Source organism: Herpailurus yagouaroundi, unplaced genomic scaffold (genome assembly GCF_014898765.1).
Source record: "Herpailurus yagouaroundi ecotype Mexico unplaced genomic scaffold, PumYag 197, whole genome shotgun sequence".
Taxonomy (NCBI): domain Eukaryota; kingdom Metazoa; phylum Chordata; class Mammalia; order Carnivora; family Felidae; genus Herpailurus; species Herpailurus yagouaroundi.
The window spans coordinates 25,164,207-25,187,642 of record NW_024412428.1 but is presented as its reverse complement, the minus strand read 5'-3'; the positions used below and the strand labels follow the sequence as shown (position 1 = coordinate 25,187,642).

Genomic DNA, 23,436 nt, shown 5'->3' with positions numbered 1-23,436 from the left:
CCTCCACTCCCAAAGTGGAGGGCGGGGGGGGAAAAGTACAAAAAGTTGACTATATCGGGCGCCTGCGTGGCTCAGTCGGTTGAGTGTGCGACTTTGGCTCAGGTCATGATCTCACAGTTTGTGAGTTTGAGCCCCGCGTTGGGCTCTGTGCTGACAGCTCAGAGCCTGGAGCCTGCTTCAGATTCTGTGTCTCCCTCTCTCTGCCCCTCCCCCACTCGCACTCTGTCTCTCAAAAGTGAATAAATATTTTTAAAAAATTTGTTTTTAAAGTTGACTGTGTCTCAAAAATATGTAAAGTTGTTTATTTACTTAAAAACTTTTTTTTAACATTTATTTATTTTTGAGAGAGAGCATGAGTGGGGGAGGGGCAGAGAGAGGGGAGACACAGATCCAAAGCAGGCTCCAGGCTCTGAGCTCTCAGCACAGAGCCCGATGCAGGGCTCGAACCCACAAACGGTGAGATCATGACCTGAGCTGAAGTCAGACACTCAACCGACTGAGCTACCCAGGTGTCCCTCTTTGTTTACTTTATATGAATGCTGTCTCCCCCCCACTCCCCTCCATTGTGTAAAGATATTCTACTTTTTCTTAGATGTTCCCTTAGAAGAATTTTTAGCAATCAGTTTGATGGTTATTCCCAGGGAGCTAGTTATTCTTCTGGATTATTTAATAATTATTCTGTACCTGAATAAGGAAAATCTCCTTGGCTCACAGAGGTTTCTTCCCTGGTTAGACATACTCTTTGACCTGTCAGTCACCCCTTTTCCTTAATGTGGTTGTGGTTCAACATATCTCAGAAATGGATTCTCTATCCTAGTTTTTAAATTTTTTTTTTTCAACGTTTATTCATTTTTGGGACAGAGAGAGACAGAGCATGAACGGGTGAGGGGCAGAGAGAGAGGGAGACACAGAATCGGAAACAGGCTCCAGGCTCTGAGCCATCAGCCCAGAGCCCGACGCGGGGCTCAAACTCACGGACCGCGAGATCGTGACCTGGCTGAAGTCGGACGCTTAACCGACTGCGCCACCCAGGCGCCCCTATCCTAGTTTTTTCTTACAGCAAACTCACCAGACTGGCTGGATTCCCTTTTGGTTAACCTCGACATCTTCCAGTATTTGAAGCCAAGTCTTAGCCTACCCAAATGAGTGGAGGTACTCACCATCTTACATTATCTTGCCCATTTTCAAGTCTCTCACTGAGTTCTCTGTGTCAGGTCCGAAAGTGGTATCGTGTAAGTGGTTAGGAGCTTGGCACTTGGAGGTTTCTTTCGAGCTGTGTACCTGCAGCAAGTTGCTTAACTCTGAGTCTTGTTTCCTCATCTGTAAAATGGGGATTGGACCCACATCCATCTGTTAGGATTAACAGACATCCCAAAATATCAATGATTTAAACACATTTTTCTTCTTTGTAAAGGAATTCTGAGATAAGAAGTCCAGGTCTAGTATGATGGTTCCATGGTCATTATCAACCATCTGCTATCATTAGTTCGTGGCTTCCATCCTCAGCATGATCCAGAATGACTTCTGCACTTATAGCCACCACGTCTGTATCCCAGGAAGCAAAATGGGGTCAATAGGGCAAGCCTAAAGGTTCACCTGACTTTGTAACCCTTTAGAAGACATTATCCAAAAGGGTTTTTTTTGCTTACATTGCTTACGAGTTTTGCTTACATTCCATCGGTCAGAACTTTATAGCTTGTACACACCCAGCAGCAGCCACAGAACACTGGAAAATACAGCCTTTGTCTTGGTACAGTTGTCATCCTGAATCAGGACTTGATTACTAACAGAAAGAAAGAGTGGGTATTGGGGACATAAGTAGCAATCTTTGCATTATGTTTTAAAGGAGACAATGCACATAAAGTACTTAGAACTGTACCTTATACTTGGAATTTTATTTATTTGTGTGTTTATTCTTTACTTCAAATTTTAAATCCTCAACTGCTCTTCTACTGTCTTGAACCCCCAAAGACCAGTGTTTGATACATGCTCATTATTTAAAAGTTAAAAGGGATTAAAAGTAATTCTACTTTAAAATACTTTATTACATCCTTTAGTTAAATGGAAAGTCTCAGGGTGAGATTGGGAATGAGTTTACTTAATGCATAGCCTATGGTGTCGCCAAATATGTCAGTGTTAACTGCCAAAATTATTTTTTTTTTAATTTTTTTAAATGTTTATTTATTATTGAGAGACAGAGAGAGACAGCGTGATCAGGGGAGGGGCAGAGAGAGAGAGGGAGACACAGAATCTGAAGCAGGCTCCAGGCTCCGAGGTGTCAGCGCAGAACCCAACGCAGGGCTTGAACTCACAAACCGTGAGCCAAAGTCAGACACTTAACCGACTGAGCCACCCACGCGCCCCTTAACTGCCAAAATTAAAAAAAAAAAAAAATTTTTTTTAATGTTTATTTTTGTGAGAGAGAGAGAGAAAGCGTGAGAAGGTGAGGGACAGAGAGAGAGGGAGACACAGAATCCAAAGCAGGCCCCAGGCTCTGAGATGTCAGCACAGAGCCTGATGTGGGGCTTTAACTCATGGACTGCAAGATCATGACCTGAACTGAAGTCGGACCCTTAACCAACCGAGCTACCCAGGTGCCCCTTAACTGCCAAATTTTTATATCAAGCTTTGTTAGTTTTCTACAAACTCATTATCTTGTGAGTTTTACAACATAAAAAATTTTTGTTCTAAAATAGTAAGAGACACAGTACCCCATTTTCTTGCCTCTTGTAAGTATAATCTGCCTTATATCCAAATAATTTAAATTTGATAAGGTAGAAAGAAGAGGGGAGGGAAATATAGCTGGCAATCAAAATGGCATTTTAATAAAGCCTGCTTCCAGTTTTCAAGGTAGCTGTATATTTACATACTGAATCCCAATGTGTTCTTTTTGGGCTGCGTTGTAACAAGTAAAGGTGTATGTATCATAAGTGCAAGTAAGTGCCTGTGGTTGTATAATTTGATTTTGTTTTATAGATTAATCACCTATGACTTTTAGATTCTTTTGTTTTGTGTTTCTCTCCAGTAATTATTGCTGTGCGTAGCTATATGTAATAGTCTTTCCTTTTTCTTTCTACATGGGTTTCTTTAAAAATATATATGGATAGAAAAAATATGCAACAGTCAAAACAGATATGAGATCATGGGTATCTGCATTCATACTTATTTTTAATGTTTTTTAAAAATGAAGAACAATTCAGCAAATGATCTATCTAAAGTAAATGCTAAATAGTCTCATTTTTTGGTAAAACCTCATTAAGTCACAGAAGGTTATTAAATTTAAATAACCACTGACATTAAAGTTAATATCGTTCAGTAATTCTCAAGAACCTTAAAAATTAGTTAATATCTGTTATAACAAGACAAACTCAGTGGAGTGGAATTAAGAAGAAATCAGACTTGTTCAATTTTACACTAATGATGTAGAATATATGTCTAAACATCCTTGAAGATAGTAAGCAGAATTACTTTTTGAAAAGTTGAGCCTGTCTTCAAAACGGAATTTTCCACAGTTAATGAGATCTTTATTTTTATTTATTTATTTTTTTTATTTTTATTTTTTCCAACGTTTATTTATTTTGGGACAGAGAGAGACAGAGCATGAATGGGGGAGGGGCAGAGAGAGAGGGAGACACAGAATCAGAAACAGGCTCCAGGCTCTGAGCCATCAGCCCAGAGCCCGACGCGGGGCTCGAACTCCCGGACCGCGAGATCGTGACCTGGCTGAAGTCGGACACTTAACCGACTGCGCCACCCAGGCGCCCCAATGAGATCTTTAAAAAAAAAAAAAGAAAAGAAAAGAAACCAAACTACTAAATGTTGCTTTTAAATGTACCTAAATACTCTGGAATCTTGGGTTTGGAAAAACTCGTTGTGCTATTAGGTTGACTGTTATATTTTATGCTAGGGAACAGTTTTTTTAAAGACCTACAATTATTTCACTCTTTCATATCCAATTCAGTATTTTTTCTAAAATAATTAGTGATTAAAATTAAACTAGAGTTTCCACATTTTATATACAAAATCCTTAACATTGCACTTTTTTTTTTGCGTTGTTGGAAAATTTTTTTTTTTTTAATTTTTTTTTTCAACATTTATTCACTTTTGGGACAGAGAGAGACAGAGCATGAACGGGGGAGGGGCAGAGAGAGAGGGAGACACAGAATCGGAAACAGGCTCCAGGCTCTGAGCCATCAGCCCAGAGCCTGACGCGGGGCTCGAACTCACGGACCGCGAGATCATGACCTGGCTGAAGTCGGATGCCCAACCGACTGCGCCACCCAGGCGCCCCGCGTTGTTGGAAAATTTTAATTAAATGGAGGTCATTTATAGTAGCTTATGTGGTGCATATCAGTGATTTTTGTTTGATAGAAACTTTTACTCTTGTGCATTTTTAAAATATATATGGATGAATGATTTATTATATAGTTGTCTGTATTTATTATTTTAAATGTTTATTTTGAGACACACACACAGGGTAGTGCAGGGGAGGGGCAGAGAGAGAGGGGGAGAGAGAATCCCAAGCAGGCTCTGTGCTGTCCGTGCAGAGCCCTATGCAAGGCTCAAACTCACAAACCATGAGATCATGACCTGAGCTGAAACTAACTGAGCCACCAGGCACCCCCTATTGTATATTTTGTTCAAGAAATAGAAACATAGTCACCTTTTCATAAATTATTTTAGGTAAATTTAAAATTTCATCTTAGATATTTCCCTCTGCCTGGCACACCTCCCTTTATCACCACTCCCTTGGTGCTTGTTCACTGAAGCAAATTAATTTTAATACTAGCTTAAGCAAAATATGATTAGGAAGATCAGTCTGCTACGGAAGTAGCCATATATATTTCAAAGCTAAATACAAATAATTTCTAAGTTGCATGCTCTTTGGGATAGTCCATACTACACTTCTGCTTTGTTAGCAAGGATAAATATGATTCAGATGCTCTAATTTTAACCTTGACTGACATCATTGTAGTTTAAGACATTTAACCAGAATTTATTAGATGGGGGTATCTCTGGGATTGTGTTATCACATATATTACTGCTGACTGGTTTTATACTGCTGATGAAACAGCTGCAATGATTATTTGGTTCTCGTAGATTTTGTACATGAAGGTAGAATATAAAAGTCCCAAGAAACTCGTATGTATTTTTAAATTAATACCAATGAAAACTATGTTTGCCTGTAGCAATTTAAAGTATATTCTTGTATCTTATAGCATTCATCAAAGGATTAGGCATTGCATTTGTTAAAAGTTCTGCATTCTGTTTATGTCTAAGTTGAAAGCCTAATAATTGTAAACGTAGATTTTTGTGCATGTTATTCATGGTTGTGTCATGAAGATATCTTTACACTGGATAAGATAATAACCAGTGCTTATTGAAAGTCTATAGTGGGTGAGGCCCTTTACATGTAATTTAATTTAAGCCTTATAAAGGGTCTATCAGCTAATCATTATCTCCATTTTGCTCTGAGGATATTGAAGTTCAGAGAAGTGAAGAATCTTGCTTACATTATGTAGGCAAGTTAGTGGAGGTTAATTGGATTTGAATCCAAGTCTGACTTGAGAGCTCATGTGCGCTATATTTTTTCTTCATAATATGTCAGTTCTGTGGACTGTACAGGTCATAAAAAGTTAATCTCCTTTTCCACAAACCTGATATGTGAAGATCCAGATTTGTCAATAGACAAATTTAGGCTATCCTTTGTTGTTGTGAGATGATTGATCTCAAGTTCTTTAAATGACCCAGCATGACATTAAAAATTTTATTTGCTTTCCCATTAGTTCAGTTTTTCACTCATTTTACAAGAACCTGCATTGTGAGATTTTTTATCAAGTGAGGCAAACCTGTATTTTGGTATTCTATGTTGAGCCCATACTTCAGGAATGCCTGTTTTATGCCAGGTTTTAAGTGTTAGAGATGTAAGTGGCAGGCAAAAGCACACACAGTTCCTGGGCTCTGAAGTTAATGTACCTGGCCGGTTTTGAATCTGGTCTTTGATTCAGGTTTTGAATCCTCTTTTACCTCTTAATAACTATATGATTGTGAAAGAATGATATTACCTTCCTCAACGTCATTGTAAGGATTAATTAAGATAATGCATGTTCATAGTGCAGTATCAGGCATGTAATAAAACAGTAAGGGTTATCTTTTATTATCTTTAAAATAGAATTGAACTGTAATTAATTTTCTTTAGAAAATAACAAGTTTCATTAGTATCATTACCTTCAGTCTGAGTTGGTAGTTATCTTTCATCATTTGAAAAGTCTCATTAAGTGTTTCATTTGCTCTGCACACAGCCATATGCATTTTAGAAGTATAGTACACTATAAGCTGTGTTTTTATTTTTCATATTTTAAGGACAGTGCTAGAAGCATTGTGTGGGTTAATTCCAAATATGGGACTATCTATGTTTGGCTTGCGGCAAGTATAGTAACCTATTTTTGTTTATTACCTGTCTTCTGAAAAAGAAGATAAAGCATCACTTTGTGACTTACTCTGTGGAGCAGTGAGAAAAACAAGAATTTTTTTGTGAAAAATTTGAGGAAGAAATTCTTCATTGACTGCAAACAAAAATATGATATCACCCTGACTTATGATTGGCATTTTGTATGATTTGTTGAGTTTTTTTTAATGGGAGGCATTTCTAAATATTTTAAGAAATGGTGAAATTGAAAATGATATTACAACACATTATTTATGCACTTGATGTATAAACCCAAGTGCAACTGGCTGAATTTAAAAAGCTACACTTCTAAAAAGTTACACAAGAATAATCAATCTGGTCAAATATCCTTCCAGATTATTAAATTGTTTTACAATATTATGGTTTATCAAAAGTTTGAGGATGAGTTAAATGCATCCAGATACAATTTTTTTAGAGACATTTATCAAAATGATTAATAGATTTCTTTAAGTACTGGTTTCCATCAGTAATGATTTATTGTAACAGTTAAATTCTCTTTTTGTGAATTCATGCAAAAACTTATAATACTTCTAAGGAGATTTGTTCAGTGATATCTCCTGTAATAAGATATGTCAAGGCTATATTCATTATCTGTAATGAAATCTTGTTAGAGAAAATCTTGCTTTGACATTAAATCACTATCATTTTTTTCATTACCAAAGTCCAAATGCCAAGGAAAAGTCAACTCATAAGCTGGAGACGCATGTAAACAGTTCAATTATAGTAATAGCTAAAATAGATTTTACTGTATTTTTCTGTTTTCGTAGTTCCTTTAACTCTTAATTAAGCCATGTTAAAGTATGTAAGAGATAATTTGATGTTTTATTAGAAGCATCTTTTTTCTTGTTATATATAAAAGAAGATTGTGTGGTTGATATGGAGTTTTGAGGTGGTTTTTTTTTATGTGCATTTTTTAAAGGACTTTTTTGTATGATAGATTTTAAAGTATTTCCGTTAGTATGTACAACCAACTTTTGCATTACCTTTGATTTTATAACTGGAAATCAGAGTTCTAAGAATGAATTAGCTTTGCTGCTAATTCCAAGTTTTTATGTTTAAGCAAACTTTTGGCATTTATGTTAATTTATGTAACCTCAGTCAAGGCTTTCAGAAACTTTTGTTGAATTTTATTAAAATCAAGATTTAGTTACCTGTTTTAATGGTTAAATTTGTTTAATAGTGATTAAATTTTAAAGGAGCAAATTTAAGATCTAATTTGTTCTTAGAAGCCAAAGGAAATGAGAGGCATATTAATGATTTAGCTGTTCTTTGGGAGGAAAAATGCACTCTAACTTAGCACTTAGAGCTAAGTTTCTGCATTATCTCATTGAGACAGCCATATATGAAACTTAATTTAAAAAAATAACTTCAGCATGAGGTTAAAGAAATTAACACAATTCAGTGAATCTGAGATTTAGCATCAAAATAGGTACTGAAATGAATAAAGTTCTTTCATAAGAATAATGTCTAGTGATGCTCATTTAATATTTTTGAGCTTGAAGAATGAACAGACAGGGTGGTTCTGAAAATGAACTCCTGTATTATTTTGATACCACATATTCTGTTGAGGCTAAGTTATGCAGGTTGTGTTGGAACCCAGCCTGCAAAGAAATGAATTTGCTGATTTTTGTCACTTGGAAGACCAGCCAGGGTTACTGTAGCCTGCCAGTTGACTACATCAATAGGTAATATTGTGTGAAATCATCAAGTGGTACACTTTGTTTTGAAAGTGACACATATAACTTTTTATTATAATTATTAATACAAACAAAGAAGCTAATAGTGCTTTTATTTATTTTTTATTGTCATCAAGCAGTTTTCTAGGAATGTTCAGCAATATGTCAATTCAGCTATAATTCTAGTATAAAATACAGGAACTATGAATAAGCTTTTAGTGCCTGCCGTTAAAATTAAGTCAATAGCTTTAATACCTTCTTACACTTACATTTGGTTTCACTGTAGCTCTGTTTTAGTACATCTGCACATCTCTTTTTCTCTCAATGTTTAATTTTACCAGTTCAGTTTCTTTGTAGATTGGTAGAAAGGATTTTAAATCTTACAGCCCCTTAAAATATTGTATTACCATTTACTTAAATGAATGATAGATAATGTACATGCTTGTTCATTGTGCAAGTACCAAAGACATTCTGATTGAAAGACAGTTTACGGAGAAATAAACAAATAGCAAAAGCATTCAGTCTTTATTTATAATATATAGAACATCACTGTTTTCATTTTAAGAGTCTGATCAGCAGGAACACCCTTGAGAAGGACATCTTTAGCGATAGAATTTACATACCGTTAGCTCACAGTAATTGATTAGCAGCAGGGCTCTGAGTACAGAGCTGACTAGGCACACGTTATTTGGGATGCCTTTGATGCCGTGGTTTTCCGAAGCTTGCTGGCTGCATGCTTGTTGCCTTTGTTCGTGACACAGGTAATTACTTGATAAAATGAAGTGCATCGCTGTGAACAATTGACCCTTTGGAACAATCCAGGCTGGTCAGCAGTCTAAAGCCACACTTTAAAGCCATCATTATAGCTTCAAACTTAAGAGTTTCCAGGGTACAGACAAAGGTGTTGTCTTCCTTTAGTACAAGTCGAGTGCCATTTTCAGATTTTATGAAGTATTTAAATTGAATGATGTTTGATGATATTGAAAACTCCTCTGGAAATCCATCCAGCCTGCTTTTGGACACCAGAACAATGCGAGATTTTATTTTTGATATGAAATCAGGAGCATTACAGAAAATTCTCAGTCCTTGGGAGCGATCATGGTTATCTGTTATTTCCAAGAAAGTAGTCTCTCTGGGTGTTAGCTGTTCTTTTTCCCACCTGGCTTTCACTTCCTCCGCCAGTCCCTTGAGCTGAAAGAATTCTGCTTCTTGTGCAAGAAGTTGATTTTCTCGAAAGCCTTCGGGCAGTAGAAGTTCTCCATTTCGTAGGAAGTTCAGGACATGCCTGAAGAGGAGTCCATCCCTGTCTATGAAATAATGCCCATCAGCATCAAACGGGCAGAGGATTTTTCCATTTACTATACCTTCAAGGAAAGTGTCTGGGTACTTGGTCAGTGTTTGTTTTTGAGTAATGTATAAATATCCACCAACGTTGAGGGTCATCAGTGTGGATTTGCAGTTCTTTCCTTGGTCAGCGTCTTCCAAGCTGTTGTGTTTCCCTTCATACTCCTTTTCTTTTTCTCTTCTGTTTATTTTACGCTCCATTTTTGAAAATGCTATTTCAGCCTGTTCTTCTTGGCTCTGAGATTTTTAAAAAAGAAACACTACCACACAAGCACGCCTTTATTCAGCCCCAGCCTGGTGATGGAATGGAAATGCTGGCAGCGCCGCCTGCTCTGTCAGCTCGGTTTTGCAGTAGGTGGCGCATCAGCTATGCGTGCAGGAGATTTCTGGAGTAAGAAAACAGGGAAAAAAAAGATAATTTGCATTTAACTGTATCAGGGAAGGAATTTGTTGTTTAAGATTTTCATGTGTGTTCTTTGAAGTAATAAAAGTTCCTCAAGTTACTCAGTAAATTGGATTTCCTCTTAGCAGTTAAGCAGTTACAAATATTTAATTCTCCAGCTAAGTTGAGTATGTTTCCGTTTCTAAATGTCTTTTAAGTTATTGCTCACACAGGCAAGCTTAATATTGAATAATATTTTTAGTTTTTGAAAAATAATGCATATTGAATCTGTGTCATTTTTTAAAGCAAATCATAAACAGGAAACCAAAAGAGAAGGGAAGGAGGTGTATAGAATCTTTTCTCCTGTAAAACACACATTTCACAGTGGTGAAGTCATTTTTAAAGACCCAAATAAGAACATTTAAACCTGTTGTTTATGACGTGGCACTTGAATTTAGTTTGATTTGCATGTGATTGTGATTTAGAGATCTTTAGCACGAGAGAAGAAATTTTCTTAATGCTCTTAATGCTTAACGAAAGGTTCTATTATTTTATTTTATTTGGGTTTATTTGTTTTACCCTAAGGTAAAGCGTCAAACGTACAGGCTTTCAGTAGTCGTTTACATGTCTTTTTGGTTAAGATATCCTATGAAAAATTCATAAGCTTGTGTTATCCCAAACCCGCTCCATGTGGAACAAAGACTTGGGCTGCTGTAGAAAATACTGTAACTGTGTGTGTGTGTGTGTGTGTGTGTGTGTGCGTGCGCGCGTGTGCGTGTGTGCATGTTCACATACCCACGTGCACGTGTTTCGGAAGATAAAAGATTCAGAATACCTGCTGTAAAATAGTGCCATGGTAAATTTCACTGTTTTTTTTAGGTTCCCCCCCCCCCTCCCCCCCCCGCAGTGTACACAAAAGGCAAAAGGGCCAAAGACAACTTTTTATTTTATTTTTTGGTAACTTGGGAAGTGGAACAGTGTTGAGTCTGGTGTCCCCTCCACCCCCACCCCTTTTTTCTTCTTCCCCTCTAACTTGCCTTCCAAGGCATTTTAGAGATCTGAGCTTTCATTTCTAGAGTTTAAAGGCCCAGGGGTAAGAAATGTGAACATTGTCCCCAGTACACTATTACTTGACTGGTCTATCTGCTAAATTATTCTGAGGAGCACATTATTCTCAGAGTTAAATTAGATTTAGATTTAATATTGAATTGATTTATATTTCTATTACATTAAAGGCATTTTTTAATTATTCAACTGTATGTTGGCGGAAACATTGGAGCAGAGTCTTCTAAAAATGCTTACCTTGTATTTTCTCTAAGCAATGTTAGATTTTCTTCAGATATAAAAAATTATATCTTTAATTATAGCAGATAACATGTATTAATACTTAGATTATCAAAAGTCCATTGAAATTAAACTAGAAATCTAATGCATAACGTTTTTAGAGCTGAGTTTTTGCTTAGAGACCATAAAATTCAACCTCCTCATTTTACCAAAAATAAAATTACATTCTGGGGAATTTTTTTAAATGTTTGTTTATTTTTGAGAGAGAGAGAGAAAGAGAGAACGAGTGGGGGAGGGGCAGATAGAGAGGGAGACACTTTAAAGAGGCTGTAGGCTGTGAGCTGTCAGCACAGTGTCCGACGCAGGGCTCGAACCCACGAACCACGAGATCATGACCTGAGCCAAAGTTGGACGCTTAACCGACTGAGCCATCCATGTGCCCCTAGGGAGCTTTTAACAGTGTTTTACCTAGAACTTTACAGCTTGTTAATAAGCCAACACTTGAACTAAAGCTTCCCCTTAGTCCTGTATCATTTAAGAAGAGTTTACTCTTATATTCTAACAATTTCATGTCTGTGTTGATTTTGTTGTTTTAGAATCAAGTCTTGTCTATGGATCTGACTTTTTAAGAAATATAGAGGTGCCTGGGTGGCTGAGTCAGTTAAGCATCTGGTCATGATCTTTCGGTCCATGGGCTTGAGCCCCTCATTGGGCTCTGTGCTGAGAGCTTAGAACCCGGAGCCTGCTTCACCTTCTGTGTCTCCCTTTCTGTCTGTCCCTACCCCACTTGTGCTTGCTCACTGGCTCTCGCTCGCTCGCTCGCTCACTCTCAAATAAACATTAAAAAAATTTAAAAAATATATTTAATAGATTTTTTTTTAGCACAACTTTGGAAATGTATTCATGGGATTCATATGTTTGTAGTCACTGTATGCTAGTAGCACCATGTAATAAGCAGAATCCGCAGAGACGTGATAATTTTGTTGCTGGGTCTGGTCCTCTTTAAATGAACTTTATGGGACATCAGAAGCAGCAGAACAGAACTGTAGTGTAGTGATGGAACCTGGGTTTTGTATGATTAAATGGAGTGACGTAGGAGATGATCACGTAATCCTAGGCCTTCTTCCCTACAGCCTGTTTGGCCCATTTGTAGATGCCTTCATGGGGAAATGAAGCTCGTGCTGCTAGAAGGTGGGCTTCCTCAGGATGGGAAGGTGAGGCGGGGCTGCCTCTTCAGCCAGCGCACCGGGGCCCCGTTACACTTGCCAACTCACTTCTGTTTCTGCTGCCTGGGTTTTAAGACTGTTTGTGTTCTTTGTTTCTGCTGGCTTGCCTTGACAGACTCTGAACCCACCCCAATATGTGCCTCTGACCCTCGGTCGCTTTTTTTTCCAGTCTTGACTTCACACCGGCGTTCTTGGCTTCTGCACACCTGCCATGCATGATTTGCTTGCCACCCATGGCCTGGCAACAATAGTGTGACGGAAGCTTTGTCTTAGTGCCTGACTAGAAGTTGATATGAATCCATAGCACTTTTCTTTTGTGTCCTGCTGCCCCCAACTTGCAGTCTTGAAAAAGAAAAATGGCTCCCGGTAGGCCTCACTTTATCCCCATTACACCACATTATCCCCTTTAAAGTAACATGATTGCATTTTACAGACGTTGCAGGGGGTTGTAGATCATTGCTGCCTGTTGTGGCACACCTGCCCCTTACGAGACAGCTAGGTTGTTTTCTTCTTTCTGTTCTATTCTAAGTTTGTATTTGCCTGCTTGGGTGGGTGGAGGGTGGGGAAAGCTTGTCCTGGATAGTGTCAGTCAGGTCCACACAACCCTAAAACTATAAAAGTGGTGCTTCGTATGCCAAGAAAAATATGGTGTGATTCTGTTTCTCCACCTCACTGCAGATATAAACTGCAGTTCAACAGTTTCAGCAAAACACTTAACCCACATGTCAAAGATTAGCTTACTTCGATCCACTTGATCACTAGATTTGAGGATTTCATCTCCTTTGCAGACAGAATGATTTTTTTAAGGTAGGGGCCCTGTTTTCTACTCATTACCCTAGACCTTTATTAGAGTTAGATCACCTCTGTCTTAGACATCTGTACTCACACATACAAAAGAGCCCTTTAGCCAACTTTTAGGATTTAATTTTTTTTTTTTTTAACGTTTATTTATTTTTGAGACAGAGAGAGACAGAGCACGAATGGGGGCGGGTCAGAGAGAGGGAGACACAGAATCTGAAACAGGCTCCAGGCTCTGAGCTGTCAACACAGAGCCCGACGCGGGGCTCGAACTCACTAACCGCGAGATCATGACCTGAGCCGAAGTCGGCTGCTTAACCGACTGAGCCACCCAAGCGCCCCAACTTTTAGGATTTAGACAGTGCCATGTTAGGGTCTTGGTATAGGTATATCCATTAGTTAGGCCCAGTGCCTAATCAAATTCTAGCAAAACCTTCCACTAATACGACGATGCTAATCTTCCAGTATCTGCATTAGGCAGAACTTCTTCCAGGCCAGTGGGAGGAGTTCCCATCTTATCTACTAGTTCCTGAGGGAAAATGAGGTCATTGTCGTCGCCATGATTGACACGGGATGTCATCATAATATATGCTTGCTCTATTTATGTGCCATGGAAGGAAGTAGAACCTCACCAAGAAGGTATCTCTTTTGGTTGGAAGATACAAGATTTGATAATTCCCCCAAACTGACCATATCACTCTGTGAAATTCAAACACTCCTTTTCAAGGAAAAAGGTTGGTTTTAGGAGCTGCCTTTAAAATAAGAAAGAACACTGCTTCTGTCTCCACCTATACCAGATCTTTTTGGTTGTTTTTACCTCCATGTTTTCTGCCTGTCTTTACAAAAACAAAACAAAATAAAACAAAGATGATTTCTCATTACCTTAGACAGAAGGTAAAAGCAACTGTCGATTTTTACTTGAATCTGGCACTCGGTCTTAGCTCCGGACTTGCCACATTTTTTCAAGCTTCTTGATCTGTTTTCCTCACTTGAATTTGATGCCCACCTGCCTGACTCCATAATGATAGCTTTATCTGTTCCTTTTCTCTAATCTGGCTAACCCTTGGCCATCTTACTTTTATGTCCTCTGATATCTCTGCTTTGAACCGTGTCTTTTGCAAGCTAAGTTTTCTCTCTCTCTTTTTTAAGTTTATTTATTTTTGAGAGAGAGAAAGAGAGAGCGTGCATGTGAACAGAGGTGGGGCAGAGAGAAAGGGAGTAAGAGAATCCCAAGCAGGCTCTGCACTGTCAGCATGGAGCACAATGTGGGGCTCGAATTCACAAACTGTGAGATTATGACCTGGGCCGAAATCAATCGGATGTTTAACTGACTGAGCCACCCAGGTGCCCCAAGTTTCTCTTTTTTAATGTGTGGTTTATCTCTTCTTTGTAGCCTCCTGTTAATAGCATTTAATGTGAGAAACATTCGTTTTGATATTCAGCTATGACTAATTTACTCTAGCCTCTGTGTTAAAAAATAAAAATAGGGGTGCTGTGTGGCTCAGTCAGTTAAGCATCTGACTCTTGATTTCAGCTCAGGTCGTGATCTCAGGGTGGTGATATTGAGCCCTGCATGGAGCTCCATCCTAAGCGTGGAACCTGCTTGGGATTCTTTCCCTCTTTCTCTGCCCCTCCCCAGCTCTCTTGGGTGTATGCTTGCTCTCTCAAAAAAAATAAAAATAAATTACACAGTGTAATGTATTAATATAAGAATCAAGTATTTTTCCATGTTAATCTAATTATGTTTGAATGTCAAACCTTTAGTTTTGACGTATAAAATTCAGCTGCATTAAGTGTTGTCTGGTACTGGGATTGTACTAACACAAATACTGCCCCAGCTACCTTATGCTGCTGATTGGCCACAGTATCTAACCAACTATGTAGAATGCTTGAATCCTAGGACTCACTGGATATATCCTCTGGCAGGAAGGTTCTGTGGATGGGTACTTCCAGTCAGGTGAATGTGTTTGAGAATGTTTTGCAGTGTTGAACTGAGTCTTCAGAGAAGCCCAGGAATCTTTGCTATATTGGCAAACTTAAGGCTTATTTGAGGAGTGTAGAAAAGAATAAAGCACTGTGTATTAAAAGGAGCACAAATAAAAATGACAGATTAAATGAGAACTTCAAGCAAAATTCCATTCCACATTCTTTGCTTTTCCTTAATTATACAGTTGACTATGAAAACAATTTACAAATCATATTAATTCATATTTTAAATATACTTTGGGAGATGAGTGCTTCAGGGAAAGCAGTATTTTATAATTCTGTGAGAAGTCATTTATGTTTTTTAAAATGAATTTTCTCTTTTTTGAATTGTAGCCTATGCATTATTATTCACTGGAAAATTCTATTGTAACCAGATGAGCAAAGCACTTTCATGAGCCATCAAATGAACATTGAAATTATATTATTATATAGAACTCATTTTTATAGTGCTATTTGGCAAAATGGAATTTTGCCTTCTCTTTGGGAAGAAGATATTTTTAAAATGTTAATAACCATTATGTACAATCTCAAAATGAGGGACATGACTTTGAAAACTTGTAAAGGTAATATTATTATGAAATCAGTGATGAAAAAAATCTTTGCTCTTAAGTACTGTCCCCCACCACTGGCCCTTCTGTCATCCTCTTTTCTTTAGATCCTCTTGTGTCCTTCCTTAGTGGTGACATGGTGTGGAGGAAAGAGAAGGGAGCCTGAACAGCAGGACAGGATATATGATGGTTCATAGGAGCAAATGCTGTTTCTTAGTATATTGATTGTAAATTAGGGACGGAGGACTCTTTCATGTTGCACATTTTTCACATTAAACAGTTCTGAAATCAGGGTATGTCTTAAAATCATGGTAGTGTTTTGTCTTAATGGCTTATAAGATGATGTTATGTTATAGTTGATGCTGTCTCAGATTTGATGAAATATTTGAGCAGTTCTGTGAGCTGCTACCTTCATACCACCAGAAAATAAAATTAACAGAGATACAGGGAGAGGAAGAAAGGGAGCCTGGGGTGAGGAGCCATATTATGCAGCAGTTTTAAGCTCTGGCTACTGCATATTAGAATGATCTATTGAAGTTATAAAGATACCACCATCTCTTGCCCCCATAAGCCACTTCGAGTAGAATCTCTGGCTTTGGGCCCAGTAGTTTTTGTTGTTTTTGTCTTAATTAAAAAAAATTTTTTTTGTTTATTTTTGACAGAGAGGGAGAGACAGAGCATGAGTGGGGAGGGGCAGAGAGAGAGGGAGATACAGAAACCCAAGCAGGCTCCAGGCTCTGAGCTGTCAGCACAGAGCCCAACGCAGGGCTTGAACTCACAGACTGCGAGATCATGACCTGAGCCAAAGTCGGACGCTTAACTGACTGAGCCACCCAGGCGCCCCTGGGCCCAGTAGTTTTTAAAAAGCTCCCCAGGTGATTATTCTAATGATCAAGCAGAATTGAAAAACCACCATATGAAGGTAATTCGTGAGTTCAGGAAAGGGAACTTATCTCAGAGGAGTTCTTAATGATGCGGACATAACTTCTACCCTGTAGTTGTGGAGATAACTTTGTTAAATTATCTTGAAAATCATAAAGAACTAGTGTATGGCATCCACTGCTGTTACCAGTTAAGCATGGTGAAGAGAACAGGAGGTACTGAAGTTGAAGTTAATGAAATACTTGAATCCTGTTGACTTGATTTGAAAATAGGTGCCGTTGGATTGTCTATAAGTATTCATTAATATTGTATTCCTCAACCCTGTTGCAGTCTTTCTATGTGCAGTGGTCTGTATTTTTCTTCCTTGGTATCACTCATCATATCAAGCACAGTGTTTGGCACTATTTAATAATACTATAGCATTGTAGTGAAAATCTGTTCTCTAGGAGACTTAATCTTTCCTGGAAGGATTTGTTTTTTGTTTTAATTCATTTAATTACCTTTGCTATTGTTTTTTTTTTTTTAATGTTTATTTATTTATTTATTAGTGTTTATTTTTGAGAGAGAGAGAGAGAGAGAGAGAGACAGAGTGCCAGCAGGGGAGGGGCCGAGAGAGAGGGAGACACAGAATCTGAAGCAGGCTCCAGGCTCCAAGCTGTCAGCACGGAGCCCGATGCAGGGCTTGAACTCACAAACCATGAGATCATGACCTGAGCCAAAGTCGGACGCTTAACCAGCTGAGCGACCCAGGTGCCCCGCTTTTCCTATTGTTTTTAAGTCATTTCTGATTTCAAGTGCAGCAGCCAAAGCTGGATTGCACCCTTTGATGAAGGTCTAACTAAAACAAACGATTATATTATTAGGATTTTCCTGCCTTATTTCATTTATTGTTAAACATAGCATTACTTTATGTTTTTTATAAAGCTGTGTTTTATTTCTGGGTTTTATCCAGCCTCTTATTCTTGAAAGCAGCTTTGAGGTTAGAAATTATGTCTGTTTACAAGTCAAAACATCATGCCCACATCTGTATTCAAGAGGCTTTTATATTGGCTAATTACATATATGATGTAACAAGCATAAAAGAGACTGTAGTCTGAAGTATAGGAGGAATAATAACTTGTGGACTTTATTTGTAAACATTAAAACATACAAATATTTGTTTTTAAAAAGCTCATGCACTAAGTTACTTCTTTGATCTAAAGTCTGTTATGGCTCTCGACTGATAGAACAATCCAGATTCCTTTGTGCCTTTAGGCCTCCATCTTTGATTTTGTACTTTAGCTAGCTACTTTTCTTTATACTCCTGGGCAACCATTCTTGTCATTCACAGATGCTATTTGATCATCATTACAGTGTCCTTTTTTTTTTCTTTAAAGTTTATTTATTTTGAGAGATAGAGAGTGTGGGAGAGGGGCAGAGAGTCGGGGGGGGAGAGAGAGAGAGAGAAAATCCCAAGCTGACGTGGGGCTCAAACTCACGAACTGTGAGACCATGACCTGAGCCAAAATCTAGAGGCAGATGCTTAACCAACTGAGCCACCCAGGTGCCCCTCAGTTTCCCTTTTATAGGAATGTATATACAGCCTTCTTTCTTACAGTCCATAGGTGAACAGTTGAAGAGCAGTGCTATGCGTCAGGAGGTTGAGATGTTTTCTAAATCTTTGGTCTAGTCCTCAAATCTTGTTTCAGTATTTGTTTAAAATTGGGAATTTCCAGTGCATTAGGTGTATTTGTAATTTGAATATTATATGAAAACATATTACATAAATAGATAACTTTGGGGAATATTTATATTACTGCTCCTTTGTTACTTTTGAGGTAAATAATCAAATGCTAACTCTGTAGGTTTACTGAAATCTGAACATGATCTTTCATTCCTAAAATTTTTGAAGGTTAGAGATCAGAACATCCGTTGCCAAATTTGAATAGAATAAGGATCACTTTCTTAATAATATAGAGATTGCAAGTTTGCCTAACTGGTTTGTTAAGATACCAAGTAGTTTATATTGATTTGCCTTACCCTGTGAACCACAGGCAAAAAACTTCCATGAAAAGATTTTAAATGAGAAGAATGGAAATTAATAGGAATATTAAAAATGGTTTACCTTTTAAATTCACCAGCTCTGTGAAAATATTTTTTCTTCAGTCCTCTTCTGATGGTAGACACAGATGTGATATAAATAAGAATCAGGAAAATAGCTTCAGAAGTTATAGGAACAGTCCAAAATCTTGGTTCTGGCTCACTTACCTGTGTTTTAACTGGAATTGGAAGTGCTCTTAAAGGCCTCCACACCGAAGTGGATCTGGAGTGGCCTTGTGGAAATGAATGCCTATAACTTCCTGATGCCTAGCATCTTCCTAATATACCTGGTATCATTAATTACATGCCAATGCTAATAAGCACCCTCCCTGCTTATTACTGTAACTTGTTTAAACTAGGTATGCCCTTAACTTGTAAAAAGTGCCTGTCGGTTTTCTTGAGTTCTTTAACATAGAGTCTATCTCAGTTGAGATAAAGAGCCGGAAGGTCTTGGTTAGAGCTGAAATTTCTCAACATTTTGTTGTTGTTTCAAGAAAGTTTCTAATTTCTCCTCAAAGAAAATTTGATTATATCTAGGTCTTATTAGAAAGTTATCAGCGCAGGGGCACCTGGGTGGCTCACTCGGTTATGCGTCTGACTTTGGCTCAGGTCATGATGTCACGATTTGTTTTGTGGGTTCGGACCCTGTGTCAGGCTCTGTGCTGACAGCTCCGAGCCTGGGGCTTGCTTCAGATTGTGTCTCCCTCTCTCTCTGACCCTTCCCGTGCTCGAGCTCACTCTTTCACTCTCTCTCTAAAAAGAAAAAAGGGAGGGAGGGAGGGAGGGAGGGAGGGAGGGAGGAAAGAAAGAAAGAAAGAAAGAAAGAAAGAAAGAAAGAAAGAAAGAAAGAAAGAGTGAATCAGCCCACACAAAAGAAACACTAATGAAATAATAAAACATCCCCAGTTGGAAGTGAAGGCCAGTAGTTGTTGTTTTTTTTTCTTTGTTTATTAAGTGAAAGAGAATTGGAACTAGATCTCAGAGATCCTCGTCACTTCATTATGTACATGCTGAGGCCCAGAGATGTGAAGTAGTCTTGCCAAAGTGACATCACTATTTACTGACAGAATCAGAACTGGAACTCTTCAGTTCTTCTTTATGGCATATGTTTTATATATTTACCCTTTAAATTTTTCTTAATTTTTTCTTATTTATTTATTCATTTATTTTAATTCTTATTTTTGAGAGAGAGGGAGACAGAGCGCGAGCAGGGGAGGAGCAGGGAGAGATGGAGACACAGATCCAAAGCAGGCTCCAGTTCTGAGCTGTCAGCACAGAGCCCGACGCGGGGCTTGAACTCGTGAACCGCAAGATCATGACCTGAACTGAAGTCAGACACTTAACCGACTGAGCCTTCCAGGCGCCTCTTTCTCAATTTTTTTCTGAAACTAGGTGGTAGGATATAGATAAATAAAACTATTATCAAAGTTGTGTGTTCATATTCTTTAAGATTCTTTTGGTCACAAGTAACAGAAACCAGGAAGTAAATGGATCTTGCAAAAAAGGACGGGGGATAGGTGATGAGGAGAAAATATAGGAAGGATTCTGGAATATTACCCAGTATCCAATTCTGGTGTGGGTCCCTTGGTTTGAAATTCAGAGAGAGAGAAAAACACACGCAGGGAGAAAGAGAAAGAGGAAGGAGATGAAAGCCATTGTTCACTCTATTCCTACCACCTTCAGTATCTTTCTGCCTTACCTCCTGTCTAAATTCCACCTGTTTTTCAAGATCCAGCATAAACAGGGTGCCTGGGTGGCTCAGTCAGTTAAGCGTCCGACTTGAGCTCAGGTCATGATCTCACAGTTCATGAGTTCGAGCCCTCACGTCGGGCTCTGTGCTGACAGCTTGAGGCCTGTAGTCTGTTTTGGATTCTGTGTCTCCCCCTCTCTCTCTCTCTCTGCCCTTTCCCTGCTTGGGCTCTGTCTCTTTCTCTCTAAAAAATAAACATTAAAAAAAAAATCCAACATAAACATCGTTTTCTCTATCAAACCTTTTCTTGAACCTCAGCTAGGCATAATCTTTGTGTGTTTTGGTCTCTGTATTCTGTGTGTATCTGTCTTATAACTGTTAAAAAAACATTCTGCATTGTGCAGTAGAGTCCCATAGCCCATAGGGAAGGACCGGTAGTCTGTCAGGTAAATTCAAAGGTAGGGAACCATAATGTGCATTCCTAGTGCCTTAAACGTTTTATCTTAAGGGTTAAAATGTACATTTAGCTACCAGTGTACATGTAGGACAAGGCCTTTGATTACAGTATAGTATGCTGATTGAGCATCTGCTCTCTGTTTCTTGGGAAAATTCAACTCATAATCTAGTTTAGATTTACAATTTTGGCTTCTTAGAAAAGAGCAAGAACTTAGACACTGAAACAGTAAGAATGCAGAATCCTTCTAGACTTGCATGTTTCTCTTCTAGTCTCCTGTTAATTTCTCCAGTGTCTACTTTGACAGTAGTTTTTTTAGCAACTTACTTTTATATCATGCCTTGCCAAGGCACTAAACCTGGTTTTCATAGAAACATCTCCTTCCCCCATACTCATAATTAATAGGATTATATAATATATAATCAAATTGCATAATTACTAACAGTAACACTAGCATAAACAACTTCTAATATAGTTAGAACAGAAGTGTGTGGGAGTACCAGAGATGAACCTAACTGCCCACTATGGGCAAGCTATGGGCATCTGTCACTGTATTTAAAAGAGGGGACTTGAGAGCCTTGGTAATCTAGAAGTGGGTTAAGTGGAGATCTATTAAAAGTGATTCTGGTGTTGGGGTGCCTGAGTGGCTCATTCGGTTGAGTGTGCAACTCTTGGTTTTGGCTCAGGTCATGATCTCATGGTTTGTGGGTTCAAGCCCTGTGTCAGGCTTTGTGGAGCCTGCTTGGGATAAGTGATTCTGGTGTATTCAAAATGATTTATATACCTGTCTTAGATTCCCACTAGACCAGCAACTCTCAAAATGTGATCTGGAAACTTTTGGGTAGAGGGATTCCTGAAACCTTTCAAAGGGCCTGTGAAATCAAAACAATTATTCATAATAATACCAAGGCTTTTTGTCTTTTTCAATTCTGATTTTCTAACCATTTCTTAGTTTAATTTCTAATATCAATAGCAATAGATAAAACCCACATCAAAGCTCTTTGGGGGGGGTCCTCAGTACATTTTAAAAAATATATGCCACAGTATCATTTGAATGGCTGCACTAGACTCTACTCCTTGAGGACAGGAGTCATGTTTTATTTATTTTTGTTATTCCTGATGCATTGCAAGTATTTATGGTCTTTTAAATTGGTTTTGTTTTGTATTTTTTTTAGAAAGGGAGAGGGAGAGTGCGCTGAGCTGTGTGGAGGGGCAGAGGGAGAGAGAATCCCAAGCAGGCTCCCTGCCCAATCTCTCAAACTCGCAAACCATGAGATCATGATCTGAAGAAACAAAATCAAGAGTCAGTCACTTAACTAACTGAGCCACCCCTGACCCCCAACAAAGTGGTTTTAAGTAATGAATGAAAATGATCTGTAATAAACAACAGTGGTGTGCAAGTAGGTGCTTTCAAATGCCTTTAAAATATAATGCAATATTTAAAGCATGGTCAGTGAAAAGAATATGAAAACATTTTCCTATGAGGCTTTAAAATGTGTGTGAAGGCTTTAAATCCTGCTTAGGAGGCTTTCTCATAAGTAATTGGCTTTTTAAAATTTACTTAAGAAGAGAAGGGGAGTGAGCTAACAGAGATGTGGGGTTATTTAAGAGCAGCCAATCAGTGGGAAAATTCATTGCTGATGATTAAGACTTTTCTTTCATTTGAGAATCATTGGAAAGCTATTTTAGGTTTGAAAAGGGGATATGATGGACAGGAAATTATGGTTTGGGAAGTGAATTTTGTTGCTTTATGAGAATGACCTTGATTGAAGAATAGTGATGAGAGTAGTGGCCAAGGTGAAATGGGCAGGTGCTTTGGATGCTTCTTACCCTTTCAAGTATTATATGGAGAACACGGACAGCAGAATCCTTTAAAAATTAAATTCACCCTGTCTACGTGGTATAGATACTGCTAGACACGTGGGGAACATTAACAGATGGTATTAACAGGTAGCTCCTTTAGTATTCAACATTAATAGACACATGGATATAAAAGTAAATTATTTTCAGGAGTCATGTGGTATTCTAAATTTGTTTTTTAAAAGGGATTGATTTATGTTTCAATAGAGGACTTTCTCATGCACTTAAGATACTTTATACATAGGAATTTCCCAAATCTTGTTCTTGTTATGACAGTAATTGCTCTAGATAGACTATTCATCTTCAGTGGAGAGGCAAACTCAAACATAAGATTTGGGAAATTCAGATTTTTAATCTCAATCTTACTAAACTGATTAACAAGAAGAAATTATTTCTAGACATTTAAATTTCATATAAAATATTTATGGCTTTATTTCCTTCCTGACATATTTTGATGTAAGGTAGGCATGCTTCTCATCATTGCTTTTTACAGACATCTGTTAGTCTGTACTTGAGATTTGTTGTGTATCTCACACGCATTGAGGGACTCTTCAACTACTGAATTACGCATGTGTTCACAGGTTAGGGACTACAGTAAGGAGTCTTCTGGAGTTTGGAGACAAAATCAAGAAAAGTCACCATAAAGAAGATTTTCTAATATAAATCATGTGGGTGTGGTACTATCTGCACCCTACATTTTGGTCAGTTTTTCTGGGGGGGGGGGGGGGGGGGGGGGGGGGGGGGGGGGGGGGGGGGGG

General features: G+C 38.2%; 2 protein-coding genes across 2 annotated transcripts in view; one reads left to right on the top strand and one right to left on the bottom strand.

The window, feature by feature from the left end:
• The window catches only part of GTF2F2 (general transcription factor IIF subunit 2), a 157,959-nt gene that overhangs the window by 59,610 nt on the left and 74,913 nt on the right, over positions 1-23,436 (top strand). The window lies entirely within an intron of this gene.
• On the bottom strand, positions 8,242-9,690 carry KCTD4 (potassium channel tetramerization domain containing 4). The gene has a single exon (XM_040448487.1). The coding sequence runs from the start codon at positions 9,688-9,690 to the stop codon at positions 8,911-8,913; it is 780 nt and encodes a 259-aa protein (XP_040304421.1). The 3' UTR covers positions 8,242-8,910.